Source organism: Haliotis rufescens, unplaced genomic scaffold (assembly GCF_023055435.1).
Source record: "Haliotis rufescens isolate VD_foot unplaced genomic scaffold, xgHalRufe1.0.p SCAF_14, whole genome shotgun sequence".
Taxonomy (NCBI): domain Eukaryota; kingdom Metazoa; phylum Mollusca; class Gastropoda; order Lepetellida; family Haliotidae; genus Haliotis; species Haliotis rufescens.
The window spans coordinates 23,801,770-23,820,146 of NW_025963824.1; the positions used below are offsets into that span (position 1 = coordinate 23,801,770).

The 18,377-nt window shown below is 41.2% G+C and overlaps 1 protein-coding gene across 1 annotated transcript in view; it reads left to right on the forward strand.

Moving 5' to 3' along the window:
• Nucleotides 1–18,377, forward strand: part of LOC124131220 (glucoside xylosyltransferase 1-like) — a 73,352-nt gene that overhangs the window by 44,574 nt on the left and 10,401 nt on the right. The window contains exons 3-4 of the mRNA XM_046494330.2: nucleotides 15,271–15,312; nucleotides 18,115–18,180. Of these exons, the coding sequence (XP_046350286.1) occupies nucleotides 15,271–15,312; nucleotides 18,115–18,180 (108 nt within the window). The remainder of the gene's footprint in view (nucleotides 1–15,270; nucleotides 15,313–18,114; nucleotides 18,181–18,377) is intronic.

Genomic DNA, 18,377 nt, shown 5'->3' on the forward strand with positions numbered 1-18,377 from the left:
ATCAGTAAAAACACGTTGCACCTTTCTCTCCGAGGACTCCCCCCCCGCCCCCCGAGCGAGCGACCACTTGTGTATTTCATATACAAGTCTATCTTCAGGCATACGCTGGAGTCTGCACCACAGACGGGCATTTTCTTTGTCCATATGTAGAATATGTTCAATAACACTTGTAGACTGTCGGCGTCTGGCCTCAGCTGAACTATATCATCGGCGTATAGCAGCACGGCAACATTCATGTCGTCAATCTGGACCTCACAATTGCACTCTTTCAACTCCGTAGCAAGTTCGTTGATGTATATCGCGAATAAAATGAGCGATAAAACACATCCTTGTTTGACACCGGACTGTACAGGGAAGATATCAGTTTCATACTGGTTGACTTGGAAAGGAGTTCCCTATTCGCAGAGTCAAAAGCTCATTTAAAATCAATAAAACATGAAAATGTTGATTTTTTCTCTTAAAAACAATACTATATAAACAATGAACATGGTCAAGACAAGACCTTTTTTCTGAATCCGTTCTGTTCGTCAACAAGAATATCCTGGGCTTCGAGGTGTTTGCATAGCCGTCAGCAAAGACATTGAAGGGGATGGAGAGTATGGTGAGGGGCCTGGAGCTCAGTGGGTCACGCGGATCACTGTCCTGATCTTCCTTAAGGATGAGTATTATTCCAGATACAAGGTTCGTTGCCGTCTCGAAGCTATGGGAGATAACTATGTATAGTAGTTCTACACATACTTCATTCCTCCGTACAGCACTTGGTATATTATCAAGTCCCGTTGCCTTCCCAACTTTGGCTCTATGTATGGCATCATCCACCTCTTCTCTAGTGATTGGGGTGTTTAGAACATGTATAAAACTCCGTTCATCCACACGCTTCAATTTAAGGCTGTTTTAACTGCCCCGATTATGTTTCTAGGTTTGTCAGCACCATACCCGTGTTCGTGGGTTTCACCAAAGTGGTAAACGTCTGAGACCTGCATCACTTCGCGCTTTCCTCCCACATTAAGCTGACACGATATAACTGTAATACTGTTAAAAGCGGCGTTCAACCCAACTCACTCACTCCCATTTTCCCCAATTCCTTCAAAAGTCTTTGTTTCCGTCAGTTACTAACTCTGATAATCTATCCTTCTTCTTCTGTTGATATTCTCTCTTGGCTTTCTTCAAACCTCTGTCAAATGTTCTTCGTGTCACATTTCAAGCAGGCTTTCTCTTTCTGGCACAAGACCGGGGTCAAGATTCCGGGGTAGAATAGGTCTTCAGCAACCCATGCTTGCCGTAAAAGGCGACTATGCTTGTCGTAAGAGTCGACTAACGGGATCGGGTGGTCAGGCTCGCTGACTTGGTTGAAGCACATCACCACTCCCAATTGCGTAGATCGATGCTCATGATATCGATCACTGGATTGTCTGGTCCAGACTCGAATATATACAGACCGCCGTCATATAGTTGGAATAATGCTGAGTGCGGCGTAAAACAACAAACCAAACCAAACCAAACACTGCAGGTTAGCGTTCCAGCACAGATTCTGTCTGTTGCGCTTGCTCTTCTGTGCATATGTATACAACTTTACTCGACAGTTTATCACTCATGTCACTATCAACTGAAGTCGCAAAAACACCCAAGGCCAGATTATCATCATTTTCATTGAAACACTTTTCATAAGGGCTAAACAATGAGCTTCATCACAAGTATCCCTTATCATTAATAACGTTACCAGGCACTTTAGAAGTGTCATACCGCTTTTCTGTTCTGGGCTGATTTGCGTCTGACTTCGATAGATCAGCCTCGATTCTAATGGCCTATTCAAGGACACTGTGATCAGATATTTTACTACAAGGCATAATATTGTGTTTACTGATAACACGGGACAAGATATGAGACCCGTCAAGATTCCGGGGTAGAATAGGTCTTCAGCAACCCATGCTTGCCGTAAAAGGCGACTATGCTTGTCGTAAAAGGCGACTAATGGGATGGGGTGGTCAGGCTCGCTGACTTGGTTGATACATGCCATCGGTCCCAATTGAGTGGATCGATGCTCGTGATATTAATCACTGGATTGTCTGGTCCAGACTCGATTAATTACAGACCGCCGTCATATAGCTGGAATATTGCTGAGTGCGGCGTTAAACAACAAACCAACCAACCAACAAGATATGAACCTGAAAGTCTTCACAGTAAGCACTACCACATAATCTACAACAGATCTGTCCCTATAAGAAACCTGTGCAAAGTGTTGACAACCAAGTCTACATTCAACCTAAACATATTTGAGTCGATAAGAAAGTCTACAAACAAATCACCGTGTCCATTCTCTGTTTCATCAATCACCGAACGGGGTATAACATGATCTACCCCTGCAAGAAAATCCGGGTTACTACCACAACGCGCATTAACATCACTGCACAGATACACTCGACCCAGATTCTGATATTGACACACCTTGTGCAAATCACGAAAAACTATAAAGCGTCACAAGGTCGGGTTAACCCAGCAGGCGGCACACACGCATACACAGAAATCACAAGCTGTATGTTTAGCTTCAAACGTAAGCCACAGCATATCACCATATGAGTCATCTAATATAAATTATGAAATCATGTTTTATGAACATACTAACGCTACCCGATCCCCTCCGCGTCGATTCGTGACGACTTGAGCGCTTTAGTCCATACCATGTATAGCTCTCATGTATAGTTCTCATTATCTGAAGACCCGTGAAGATCCGGGGTAGAATAGGTATTCAGCAACCCATGCTTGCCGTAAAAGGCGACCATGCTTGTCGTAGGAGGCGACTAGCGGGATTGGGTGGCTAGGCTCAGAATTAATTTTTTTATTGATTTGTTTCTTTTCCTGCTGTTTTGGGGGGAACTTGTGAGGCACCGCGATTCGCAGTGCAGAGTTGTTTCCCTTTGGCACGCCAGAAACCTATGACTGTGGTTCGAATCCCGTTTCGCCCCGTTAAACGGCGTTAAACACAACTCACTCACTTATTTGGAATGGCATTTTCAACGTATATCTGTGGTTATGGCGTGGAGTGGCATTACTATGACTGACCGAACCCCACTCCAGACCCGTGAAGATCCGGGGTAGAATAGGTCTTTAGCAACCCATACTTGCCGTAAAAGGCGACTTTGCTTGTCGTAACGGGATCGGGTGGTCAGGCTCGCTGACTTGGTTGAATGCATATCATCTCACATCATGTGTGGGTAGCAGGCTTGTTCACATTGTCCTAAAATAAAATAAATGGTTTACGTACATGTTAATTCTGAACGTCAGCCTACGTGTATATCATTGTATTGTCCAGTAGCTCGCTTCGAGTGTTGTCAGAGAATATGTTTTCGTTCGGTCACTGATTCACAATATTTTAAAAGGTGGAACCTTTCGATTTATATTTTTACACCGCACATTTATTTCTGGGCGTTTCCATATATTCTGGACCAATGGATTAAGCATGTTTTTTCTACAACAGTTGTTTGATCAATGTTACACCATCTTAGGCCTCAGTAAAGCTTTCAAAACGTTGAAGGAAGTTATGTGGAGGACATTCGAATTTTGATGCATCGGTGACAAAAATGATGTCCGATGCAAATCCTTACTTTCGGGTGAATAAGTGACTTGCCTTTGCATGTGTTTATGATGGGTGCAGCAGAAGGGTTATGGCGGGTCCTCATCACACCGCGAACACCCGGTAATCACTAATAGATAGTGAAAGATGAACCAATGCTTATGTCATTGAAGGCTAAGTCGGAATTCCACAACGGACAGCTTTTCTCAGACATTCCTTATGGTTATGGAGGGCACGGGTGACCCAGTCGTCTAAGGCGCCGCGATTCGCAGTGCAAGAGTTGCGTCCCTTGGCTACACTAGAAACCTATGGTTGTGGGTTCGAATCCCGGTTCGCCCCGATTATGTTTTGTCAGCACCATACCTGTGCTCGTGGGTTTCGCCGAAGTGGTAAAGGTCTGTGACCTGCATCACTTCGGGCTTTCCTCCAATATTAAGCTGACAAGCCGTGATATAACTGGAATACTGTTAAAAGCGGCGTTAAACCCAACTCACTCACTCACTCACTCACTCACTATGGCTATGGAAATGGTTTTGTCGCTTTTGTTCAGAATCAACAGCAAAAGAAATTATGGTTTCCAGCTTTTGGATCAGATATCAGACCTTACAGCAGAGGCGGATCCAGAATTCTGAAAGAATAGTGAATGAACACCGCACACACAATTTCAGCAGTATATAAGTATTGTTAAAAACAATTCATATAAAATATTATAATCATGTCTACATCTACAAGTTCCCAATCAAATGTTGAGTAGTATATTAATATATGGGCAAGACTGGTTTACAAATCGAATCTTGATCTAACGTGTACAAAATTTCACGTGGTCATGAACGGCATCATTTTTTTGTGATATCTGTAGTGAAACGCCTACCTCATCGATGTTGAAAATTTAAAAACATGGAAAATTATTATTATTATTATTATTATTATTATTATTATTATTGTTATTGTTATTATTCAAACGTTTCGTTTTTTGTTTTGTTTGTACACGTTTACTTCATGCGAGACCGTTGAATCCCTGTGAGTCATCTGACGTTCTCACACTTCGTGGGCTACGCTCACGATGCACTTTACTCAGTATTGTCAATCTCTGAACCAGGTTTTACCCCCTATGATCCTTACTGAAATCGGCACGTGCAAATACAGGGTAGTTACAAGGTAGAACAACCTGTGGAAGCAATGGACATAGCACATCCTGGTGGTTAAACTAGCGTCTACACGACAACATGGCCGTACGTATTCACGGGGGATGTGGGGACGTTATGTTCACAAACCCGGGAAGTATTGACGATGGACTTGCAAAACATCTCATGGGCCGTTTCAGATAGTATTTATTTCCGAGTCTGTATGACTGACCAGTCAGATAGGATCGTGTATAAAATCCAGGATATAAAGACAGTGATTAAAGTGTTGGTGATGAGTGTGACAAATTGTGTTTCGGGGATGTCAGGTGGAACAGAAATGATTCCAATCGAATGTATGGTGTGTCGTAGGTTTGTACCGATTAACTATAGTCGCTTGGCGAAGGGCAAGTAAAGCGAGAAAATGACTGCGATATTGTTGCGAATATAAATCGTCCTATACATTGTATATATTAAGCCAATTCCCGAGGGATAAAATACCATAACATTCCAAGAAAGTTATCTACATGTATTTATATGTCCATGTGAAAGTGCTGAAATCACACGCTCGGTAATTGGATTCCAAAACAATACCTTTTGGGGCGTGGATAGTCCTGCACCATGACCGTGGAATATATTTATTTTATGAAAAAATAATAATCTAGAAATGCATACAAAAGCAAGTCTAGCCATCTCAAGCTAGCTCTGAAATCAGCATAGAGAATTGTTTTTATTTTTAGAGTCAAGAAGGATATTGTGTAATATAAGATTTCAGAGACTAAATGTTAGTCTAGGGCGTGGACTGATATGTTCAGTTGTGATGCTACGTAGCTATACGAATACGAGAGACAGAAGTAGTTGTTTTGCGTGTCACACGTTACAATGTTACAGATTAATTATAAAGCTATAACAATTTCAACACTATAAGTATTGTTAAAAACAATTCATATTAAAGATAATAATCATTTATACAATACTAAAAGGGTCTTAGTTAAACAATACAGCTGTGTACTATGGGATACCTATAAGCATATAAGAAAGTGCTTTTCACATCCAACAGTGCGGATATTTGAAGTATTTTAACAGTATACGTAAGGATGCGGTCAATCTAAAAATGTACTATTTCTGTTAAGCCTACAAAGATCAGACTTGACTACCTTTGATCTTGACATTGTGAATAATTAATATAACAATTATTCAAAAAAAGGAATAATGCTTCTTTTCTGTTATTCCATTTTTGTAGTCCAATTTTTTGTAGTACACTACATTATTAAAATGTTCACTCACTCATTGATATATATTTAAACGTTTTCACTTAGTACAGTGTATGTGAATGTAGCTCACTAAACAGTTGTGTACTTATATTTTGTGAGATATTCACCAATTGGTTGTGTCATATGTGAGATTACCCCGCCCCCTATTGTATTTTTGGAACCCCAGTAAGGGAAATCCCCTCAATGGCGGATTTTTCGTTTGGGGAACGAATTCCCCTTTTCAAATTACATTAAAGTATTAAAATCTGAAAAGATGCTATGTTGACGTTACTTGCTTACAAAAGAGAGATAGTTTTATTTATAAAGTTTCAGGGCATTGGCCCATTGAACAACAATGACTTCTGAAACATTTGTTATTGTTTACAAGGAACAAGAGCTATTAAATTATACATGATTAATGCTTAAACTTGTAACTGAATGGAATGGTATAACACACATTTGTTGGCATATCATTAGCAACATATGGTGGATTGTGTAGAGTTGAAAGAACACTCACTGCAGGGACACAGAGGCTGGACGGATTGGCATGTCATGTTTTGTATACCTTCAGTGGTAACGTTATTAATATGTTTTTATAATTTATCTTTTCAAAGTAAAAGTTTAATTGTTGCAATATTATTTTATATATAGATTAGTGGAGATATGCAGATATTGAAACCCACAACGTTGTGAGTGTGTAGATTGTACATAACTTTAAACCATACATCTGTGTTATGAGAATAAGTTTCCTAATACCCAGCGTACTGTAGGTTTACTCCTGTAGCCAGACACGTCAATTATTCACGCTGTACAAAAGTGCTCATACCTCGCTACAGGGAAACTGGGACAACGTTTCCCGCCTGTTCCCATCACATACTCTCTTTACAGTTTGGAAAATGTTTTGAAATTATTTTCAAAAATAATTATATATTTCACATATCAATTATTACATGGAGAAACAGATAAGGTTTCTTTTTAAAGGTTTGTTTACATCTTTTAAACAATTACTCATCTCCGTGTAACTTTCACTAAACAAAAACAAATAAAGCACCGGTGTCGTCTGCAGAAAGAGCATTCCATTGTGACTTGGAACCTAATGTCAAAGTTGTTCAATAAATGCAAATACAGATTAATAAAAATAGCGTTTATATATCATGAACTAAGATTTACTTACTCTATATATGTTCAATAACTAAAGAAAGGCGACTGACCCCTTTCTATAATCAGGGCGGTCGGGTAGCCTAGTTGTTAAAGTGTTCGCTCGTCACGCCGAAGACACGGGTTCGATTCCCGACATGGGTACACTGCGTGGAGCCCATTTCTGATGTCCCCGGCCGTGATGTTGCTGGAATATTGCTGAAAAGCGGCGTAAAACCATACTCACTCACTTTTCATAAGCATTCCCCATTGTCTCAATTGTACGATTCCGACTATGTCGCGAGCATGTAATTATGAATCACTATCAACGAGTGAGGATACCAGGTGTTCGCGAAAGAGTCGGCGTATCCTGCCCCACCGGTGGCGCCCGTCACAAACACACGCATGGGCAAATCAACTGTTCAACTGAGAAAAAACATGGGAACATCTAGTTCAAGTCAAAATAGGGAATTGTATCGGGTATCATCTTTGTCACTGATGCGTCAAATTTGGATTTTTCCACCACGTCTTTCTTAAAAGCTTTGCGTCAAGAAGTGCGTCAATGTAACACAAGAAAAGACGACTTAAGTTCAAAGGTCAATTGCATTATTACTACATTAGATTAGTCAATTATTTACACATTTAACACTGATTAGTATATATACTCATGGAGAAAAGAAACGCGAACACTATATATATTGGTTAATATGTGAAGAAATACTCATATTCAAGAGATATTAGATTGGCTTGTTGCACAAAAGAACACACTGGTAATAATGTGTGAATCAACGCCCATGAACGCATCACATGTGACGTCATAGATCCATGACTCGAGATGCACCATTTGTCTCGTGCAGGATTAGCGTGTACAGTTTGGAAATCACGTGCAGCATATCGCGAAAAGAATAAAGACACGCTGTAGTAACACTTTGACTGATTGTTAGTTTTGTCATTAATTGGTCCACACTGGAAACATCTCTTCTTAACGTACATACTTCCCTATATGTTCCTATGGTTCACGTTTCTGTACATGTTGGCGGTGAGTATATTTATGTGATCCAAGCAACAGCTGATAAATGTAATAACTATGGATTCTTCAAACATCGATCAGAACCAGTTATGTGTACATACCAAGCCAACAGATGAAAAGATTTTATGTTAACCCGGGGCGATGGCCTGCATTATTCATCGAATATAGACGGATGTGGTAATTATAAACCCCGCCTCAGTCGCACAAATCCAGGGCCTGAGTGTCACATTTTGTTTGTTGGATGTTGTTTAACGCCTCACTAGGTACTATTCCAATTATATGACGGCGTATAATCTGCCTGAGTGGGGTACCCGCCGTGACTAACGTTAAATGGCACATGATATCTCAGTGGGCTAGCCTATAAAACCGGCATAAGTCCGGACTAGGAGAGCAACCATACACACACGTCCAGTATGAGAGAAATAATCTTGAACGCCATTTCACCTAACCTAACCTCTAAGTGATGTTTTCTGCCGTGCAACAAGGGACTCACTCGACCTGAGAAAAACGACAAGGTTGTTGCTACACCCTTTGTTCTTTATGTCAACACTGATAGATCTTTCAGCGTCGTACAGAGCTAAGGGCGTGTCGCATACATACAGTGGGCTCCATCAATGGATACAATGAACCGCTGATTCAGTTATTTGGAAAAGGGGTGAGGGGTGGCTGGTGGCAGTGGGAATGCTTGATGTTTTCAAATTATAGTGACAACTAATAAGGACAAATGTTGTACACAGGCCTTCTATCAGTAGTTTTTATCACGTCTTCTGCCTTGATAATAAATGTATTTACTCACTTCATAGATTTGTTAACGTGTACTTTTAAATGGAATAACATTTATTTTTCAAAAGAAATAATATATATACACAGTAAAAAAAGTGTTGCACCCCCACATTAATACGTTTGATACATCACAACATTTAAAACGCCCGACTCTGGTTTTAATGGTAGGTATTCCTTGGGGATCTGATGTTAAATGTGTAATGTTTTCGGAGGGAAGATGATCACCAAAACGTAGCAATCAGCACGTGAATTGCATGGTGCATGACATTTGCAGATTGCAGTATCTTCTTAAGCTCAACATCGCCTATAAAAGATTAAAGTTTATTGTAACCCACAATGCCGGGTAGACGATTGTCAGAAGCAGTCAAGTGGCAGATTATCGGCCTTCATGGAGCAGGTCTTTCGTTCAAGGAGATTCGCAGAAGAACCGGACATCACTACTCAACAATAAGCCGTTTGGTCAGAAAACACGCACAAACTAATGATGTAAGGAATCGCAGACCCTCTGGCAGACCACGTAAGACCACAGTTAGAGATGACAGAGCGTTGTTGAGGGTGGTAAGGCGTCATCGATTTGCTACAAGCACAACCTTGAAACGTCTTTGGCTTCCTCGTCAACAGTTCAGTACCCAGACCGTGAGAAATCGTCTTAAAGCTGCAGGGTTGAAGTCCAGAAGGGTTATCAAGCGACCTAAACTCACAGACAACCACAAACGACTACGTCTAGCCTGGTGTAGACTGAGACAGAACTGGAACTTGAGGTCCTGGAGAAGAGTCCACTGGTCGGACGAAAGCAGGTTCCTTCTGCATGTTGTGGATGGCAGAGTGAGAGTATGGAGGCGTCCTGGAACAGCTTATACTGCAAGAAACATCATGCCAACTGTACCATATGGAGGTGGATCTGTTATGGTCTGGGGATGCTTCTCATTTGATTGTAAGCTTGATTTAGTGACCATACGAGGCAACTTGACAGGGGAGCGCTACATCCAAGAGGTGCTGAATCCAGTTGTGGTGCCCCATTTTGACAATCATCCACTGGCCACCAGACCGATATTCATGGATGACAATGCCAGACCACATCGTTCACGAGCTGTGACCCAGGATATCCACAACAATGCTCTGACGCAGATTCCATGGCCAGCAATGAGTCCAGATCTGAATCCTCTGGAACATGTATGGGACATTTTGGGACGCCTGATTTATCGTCGGGACCCTCCTCCACAGAACTTGCTTGAATTTGAAGCAGCATTACACGAGGAGTGGCAGCAGCTGCCCATGGAGCGATTCCAACGTCTGGTGAGGAGTATGAGACGAAGACTTCAAGCTGTGATCCAAGTGCTTGGTGGAAGTTCTCGATATTGACTTACTGTGTTCGTCAAATCTCCATATGACATTCTTACCCTATTGGATGAATTTGGTCACTAAAAATTATTGAGATGTCACCATACTTAATGCGTCTTCGTTGTTCGTTCATTTTTCGTAAAAGTTCAGCATGACATTATTACATGCCATAAGGTCATGGAATACCCCATTTAAGTTCATTGTATAGACAATACACTGGTTTGTTGGTATACACGAAATCCTGGTTATAATATTAATTCGGTTATCTTTACACCCTTTCAAAACACCCCTCCATGAAAAAGTATAGGGGGTGCAACACTTTTTTTACTGTGTATATATAAAAATGATGATAATAATAATGATAAGTAAAAGATTGCGTTTAGTAGGTGTCTTTTCGGTGCAAAACATAACACCACATGACTTAATTATTCGTTTTCATGTTAGTATTCTCCAAACATTTGCATATACAACGATCGAACGATCCAAAGCCTGCGTCCAATGATCTTCACATTTAGGCCAGGGCATGCTGTGATGCCCATGAATCATGCATTCACTTGCACAAACACGGAGGTTTTCCCCAGCCTTTGTTTTTATACTACTCAACATTTGCTAGGGATCAAAATAGTCCTCTTTAGTCAATGTCAAATGTGTCCCTTCCCAAATGTTGAGTGGTATATACACTATGCTTCAGAATTGACGCGATTGAATCACGTATTTGTCACCTCCTGGGATGTTTGTCTGTGTATTGAACATGAACTTGTCATTCAATTCAAATCAATTCAAGCGATTATAATGACACTTCTTTCTTTCAAAGTAGAATTTAGATAATGAGCAAAGAGTAAGTTATAATGAAATTTATTACCATTCTTGTTACGGTTAGATACCCTACGGTCATGTCTGTGGTTATGTCTGTGATAATGTCTGTGGTCATGTCTGTGGTCATGTCTGTGATTATGTCTATGGTTATGTCTGTGATTATGTCTGAAGTTATGTCTGTGGTCATGTCTGTTATCATGTCTGTGATCATGTCTATGGTTATGTGTGTGGCTATGTCTGTGGCTATGTCTGTGGTTATGTCTGTGGTTATGTCTGTGGTTATGTCTGTGATCATGTCTATGGTTATGTCTGTGGCTATGTCTGTGGTTATGTCCGTGGTTGTGTCTGTGGTTATGTCTGTGGCTATGTATGTGGTTATGTCTGTGGTTATGTCTGTGGTTATGTCTGTGATCATGTCTATGGTTATGTCTGTGTCTATGTCTGTGGCTATGTATGTGGTAATGTCTGTGGTTATGTCTGTGGCTATGTCTGTGGTTATGTCTGTGATCATGTCTGTGGTTATGTCTGGGATCATGTCTGTGGTTATGTCTGTGATTATGTCTGTGGTTATGTCTGTGTCTATGTCTGTGGGTTATGTCTATGGTTATGTCTGTGGTCATGTCTGTTATCATGTCTGTGATCATGTCTATGGTTATGTCTGTGGCTATGTCTGTGGCTATGTCTGTGGTTATGTCTGTGGTTATGTCTGTGGTTATGTCTGTGATCATGTCTATGGTTATGTCTGTGGCTATGTCTGTGGTTATGTCCGTGGTTGTGTCTGTGGTTATGTCTGTGGCTATGTATGTGGTTATGTCTGTGGTTATGTCTGTGGTTATGTCTGTGATCATGTCTGTGGTTATGTCTGTGTCTATGTCTGTGGCTATGTATGTGGTTATGTCTGTGGTTATGTCTGTGGCTATGTCTGTGGTTATGTCTGTGATCATGTCTGTGGTTATGTCTGGGATCATGTCTGTGGTTATGTCTGTGATTATGTCTGTGGTTATGTCTGTGTCTATGTCTGTGGTTATGTCTATGGTTATGTCTGTGGTTATGTCTGTGATTATGTCTGTGATTATGTCTATGGTTATGTCTGTGGTTATGTCTGTGATTATGTCTGTGATTATGTCTATGGTTATGTCTATGGTTATGTCTGTGGTTATGTCTATGGTTATGTCTGTGATTATGTCTATGGTTATGTCTGTGGTTATGTCTGTGATAATGTCTGTGATCATGTCTGTGGTTATGTCTGTGGTTATGTCTGTGATCATGTCTGTGGCTATGTCTGGGATCATGTCTGTGGTTATGTCTGGGATTATGTCTATGGTTATGTCTGTGGTTATGTCTGTGGTTATGTCTATGGTTATGTCTGTGATTATGTCTGTGATTATGTCTGTGGTTATGTCTATGGTTATTTTGTGGTTATGTCTGTGATTATGTCTATGGTTATGTCTCTGATTATGTCTCTGATTATGTCTCTGATTTTGTCTATGGTTATGTCTGTGGTTATGTCTATGGTTATGTCTGTGGTCATGTCTGTGGTTATGTCTGTGGTTATGTCTATGGTTATGTCTATGGTTATGTCTGTGATTATGTCTGTGATTATGTCTATGGTTATGTCTGTGGTAATGTCTGTGGTTATGTCTATGGTTATGTCTGTGATTATGTCTATGGTTATGTCTATGGTTATGTCTCTGATTATGTCTCTGATTATGTCTATGGTTATGTCTGTGGTTATGTCTGTGGTTATGTCTATGGTTATGTCTGTGGTCATGTCTGTGGTTATGTCTGTGATCACGTCTATGGTTATGTCTGTGGTTATGTCTCTGATTATGTCTATGGCTATGTCTGTGATTATGTCTATGGTTATGTCTGTGGTAATGTCTCTGATTATGTCTGTGGTTATGTCTCTGATTATGTCTCTGATTATGTCTATGGATCTCTGAGTTTTCGTAGATCTTAGTAGAGTTTCTGTTTCGGAGCAAATAAACGTTGTGTTTTGTGTGTTTGTTGTTTAACGCCGCACTCAGCAATATTCCAGCTATATGACGGCAAACGTTGTGTACAGTTGCAATATGCTACCGAAGCCTCCATGATCAGCTTATGACCAAAATAATCCCGTCGTACGTGATGTTTTGACACAATGAGGAATACAGATGAATGTTTATTAAACTGTGAACGGGTGTGTAATAATACTGACCCCCCTCGAAGGCACCTCAATCATAAAGCATATTCAATGGCAATAATAAATAGTTTTGGTTGTGAAATAAATACGCATTATGAATATGTGAGAGAGTGAGTATTGTTTTACACCACTTTTAGCAATATTCCAGCAATATCACGGCGGTTGACACCAGACATGGGCTTCACACATTGTACCCATGTGGGGAATTGAACCCGGGCCTTTGGCGTGACGATTGAACGCTTTAACCAATAGGCTACCCCATTGACCCTTTAGGTATGTGAAGATCCCAATTTATTTATGATATATTCAATAAACAGAATTAATGAACACCTTTCGCCTCACATAAATGATGACCTTCACGGTAGACATATGGATCATATTAAATAATCAATATATTCCAAAACAACAAATACTGCCACAGCTGTGTTTGTTGCATCTGAATATACACGTAAAATATCGGGAAAAAGTATACACTTGAAAATTGGATTTGACCAAACAATTACAAACGTCATGAAACGTTACAAGGCTGAAAACGGCCGCCTCCGTCGGCCAGTGGTAGAGCGTATGCCCGCAGCGCGAATGTTTAGAGGTTCGATCCCCATCCGCGTCATACCAATAGATGTTAAAAGGTGTTATTTGTTGTTACCCTGCCTGGCGCTCGGACTGGTCGGCTTTGAGTCATATACCGTGCCCGAACCGGGTAGAGAATAGGTCTTCAGCAACCCATGCTTGCCGTAAAGGCGACTGTGCTTGTCATAGGAGGCGACTACCGGGATCGGGTGGTCAGACTCGCTGATTTCGTTGATTCATGTCATCGTATTCCACTTGCGTAGTTCGATGCCCATGATGTCAATCAATGGATTGTCTGGTCCAAACTTCATTATTTACAGACAGCCGTTATAGCTAAGATATTGCTGAGTGCGGCGTTAAACAACAAAGACTTCTTGTACTATAACTCATAAACCAATGAAGATTTATGACACTACCAGTGTGACACTGAATGAGAGCAAGACGGTATACATACGGTATATAAACACGTGTTGTATCAGGCTACCTATGAATATTCGTCACAATAACTCTGTAATGTCAGAGTATACATGGATCAGAGCTACAATGGATTCTTTGGAGAAAAACATAAAGCTTCCGGAAATGGTCGGATAATTTAATAAATCGTCCCCAGGTTCTAACAAACAAATAAATCGTTCACAGGACTTGCTGGATGTTCTGAAAAAAGGGGTATGGGTGAGTCAGTCGTCTTAGGCGCCGCAATTCGCTATGCAGAGTCGCGTCCCTTGGGCACGCCAGAAAAAAAAGTTGTTTGGAATCCCAGAACGTCCCGATTATTTTTCTAGGTTTGTCAGCACCATAACCGTGCTCATGGGTTTCACCGAAGTGGTACACGTCTGAAACCTGCATCACTTCGGGCTTTACTCTGATATTAAGCTGCCACGCCGTGATATAACTGGAATACGTCTGTCAAAAGCGGCGTTAAATCCACCCTATTCACTCCCTCTGGAAAATGATATGTTGTTTGTGAACAGAAATTGTTTGGTTTCTCCTTCCAGAGACAAACATATTTTGTAAGCACGAAAATATTTTTTTCACAATCCACTGCCAGGTTCCCAGGAATATGTTATGGTCGGTCCAATGATAACGATCTGAATTGTTATACTGATGGGTTTTTAAATGTGGTCCTACTGTGTCAGGTAGTGGTGAGTAATGATGCGTTCAATACGCAGATACACAGCCTACATGGAGTTGTGTTGATAGGTAAGGACATTGCACCTAACATTTGCTCTATTGTTACCATTATTTTCATCGAGCCTTTTTTAATAACCTTTCTATACATCATCAAATCACACCATCGCCTGTTTTTATATTCCGAAATAAAATCAGTCATTTTATTTGGACAAAAGCTTTGCTCTGATCATTATCATAATAATCAGCCCTTGAAAATATTGTCATATTTGTATGCAGTATTTCTATTGTTGCTGTCCTTGCATTGTTATTATTGTTGGTGTCTCTCTTGTTTCCAGGCGGACTGACAAAACTCTGTTCGAGACAAAAACAGCGTCCGTGTAAGTACATGTGAAACACATTTGTTCGTGAAAAATAACACTGGATATTGACTTGATGTACGCCAGGTGTCTGTTGACTAATAGATGATCGTACAAACGCAGTATGCGTTTAAGGTTACAAGTGAGTGAGTATGGTGTTACGCCGCTTTTAGCAATTTTCCAGCAATATCACGGCGGGGGATACCAGATAAGGGGAAATTGGTTTTAACGTCGCTTCCAAGATTATTGCACTTAAAGAGCGACGTGCATGCACGTGTGTTTGTGTGTGTGGCAGCTTGTACTAGTCCGGACTGATGCCGATTTATAGTGCTAGCCCACTGAGATACCATGCCGCAGTTTAACATGAATACCCTACTCAGACACAGTATACTGACTCCGAGCCGACCAGTCCTTGTTTTAGCCCCTTAATGCCGAGCGCCAGACAGGGTAACAACAAGTACCATCTTTTAACGTCTTTTGGTATGACGCGGCCGGGGATCGTAACCCGGACTTTCCGCTCTCCGGGCGGACGCTCTACCACTAGACCACGGAGGCGGTCGGGGATACCAGAAATGGGGTTCACACAAAGTACCCACGTGGGGAATCGAACCCAGTGCCTTCGGCTACCCCACCGCCCTGAAGATTACAAAGCGAAGTCCATCCTCCCCAGATGGTCAAAGCAAACGCAATATTCCAGTCTGAATATATGCTGAGAAAGGTCCAAAAGAACTTAATCTCATTTTCTGTAAGGAGAGAAACTGACGATCATACAAATGTATTCCGATCTGTTTTTCCAAATGAAAACAAACACAAACCACATGATGATGCAAATGTATTACGAAATTATTATTGGCGAAACCCTCAAGTTTCAGTCGCACAGATCCCACACAGCACGAGGGATAAAATGGGCGATTTCACAGCTTACACTCAGGACATGTGAGTTCACATGATCATTACTGTCACTAAAAGGTGTCAAGTCGTCAGTAATGTGTGTGGCCCCCACGTGAAAAGGCGAGCACACGACCTTAAACTAGGCGTGCTGCCTCGTCATCGCATGTCCTCTGAATGGTGGACAGACTCTGATACCATGCTCACGAGTCGGCGACGTATGGTGTGACGGCTGATAATACGCCCACGTGCATGCGATGTAAATGACGTCACAGTGAGGCATGTGTCACGTGAGTGCAAAGTGCAGAGACAGCAGTCTTCAATGGCGGTGGTGACGTGGGTACTTCTCCGCAGGGCCTGTCTGCAGTTCTGAAGGTGATCACTTGGTGATCACCGTGTTCATGATTCTGGAGACGTGCTCGTAATTTGCCCCGAGCTGTACCGTCCCAATTTGTATGTACAACATGTCTACAGTTGCCAACAGGTTCATTTGTATGTACAACATGTCTACAGTGTCACACTGGTTCATTTGTATGTACGGCGAGACCAGTAAAATACAAAGTATGAAATTATAAGAATTGAACGTCAGTCTGGATGGGTTCATTGGAGTGTGAACGATTTAAAAGCACTGGTTAAACTGTGTGAACCTCCGAGCTTGCGAGTGTCAAACTATGTACAACATGTCTACAGTGGCCAACTGGTTCATTAGTATGTACAACATGTCTACAGTGTCACACTGGTTCATTTGTATGTACAACATGTCTACAGTGTCACACTGGTTCATTTTTATGTACAACATGTCTACAGTGTCACACTGGTTCATTTGTATGTACAATATGTCTACAGTGTCAAACTGGTTTATTTGTATATACAACATATCTACAGTGTCACACTGGTTCATTTGTATGTAGCATGTGTTGTCTACAGTGGCCAACCGGTTCATTTGTATGTACAACATGTCTACAGTGTCACACTGGTTCATTTGTATGTTGTCTACAGTGTCAAACTGGTTCATTTGTATGTTGTCTTCAGTAGCAAACTAGTTGATCATTGTGTCAAAATGGTTATAGAATTCTGGATTAGAATGGAGTCACAACAACCAACGCTGGTCGTGAGAGGCGACACAATGGATCGGGAGGTCAGACAGCGTTGATCGTTGCTCATACTATTGATCACTTCATTATTTACAGACTGCTGGAATATTCCTGAGTGCGGCGTTTACCAACCCAAAAACAAACATGGTTACCAAGGGTACCATGGAATATATGTATTCCCATATTAATAATCCAGTATCCCCAATGATATTAAAGAGTGAAGTCAATGTGACAGTGAATACCTGTGCCTTGTGCAATTGGCAGCTCAGCAACATACGTCAGTCCTGTTTGAACAATCATTTAGCTTTTGAAAATATTTATATTAGGAAAAAAATACACTAAAAGCTGACCAATGAACAACAAACAAAAAAATTCTTCCTCGTCGTTATCTCTATGACAGGGGACATGGAAGGCCCAGGCGCCACGATTCCCCGGGCATAGTTTTCTGTGGGCGGTGGGGTAGCCTAGTGGTTAAAGCGTTCGCTCGTCACGCCGAACGCCCGGGTTCGATTCCTCACATGGGTACAATGTGTGAAGCCTATGTCTGGTGTCCCCCGACAGTATATTGCTGGAATATTGCTAAAATCGGCGTAAAACCATACTCACTCACTCTTCTAGGTGTGCCAGAAATCTATCATCGTGGTTTCGAATTCCCGGTTTGCCCTTATTGTCTTTCAATGTTATTTCAGCACGATACCCGTGCCTGAAGGTTCAACCAAAGTGGTAAATGTCTTGGACCGGCATCACTTAAAATTGACACACCGTGATGTAACTGAAAAACAATGTTCAAAGCGCTGTTAAACCCAAACTCACTCACTCATCCACTATTTTTGATAACCAGGTTCTCAATCAAATCTACCAAGGGCGTTAGCCAGGTTACAAGTGGGCCTCTACCCCAGTCTATGAGGTATGTATACATTAACACGCACAGTTCACGTGTACGTCGTTACCATGCCAACCTGCTAATACAGTTTAGTGGAATATTGCGACATCTCAACTGGCTCGTGAGATCAATAAGAGGTGAACTTGCATTTATGGTTTCGGAAATATAAACTGTTTTAATGGTAGAGAGGATTTCAATTTATTTCTGTAATGTCTAAAAAA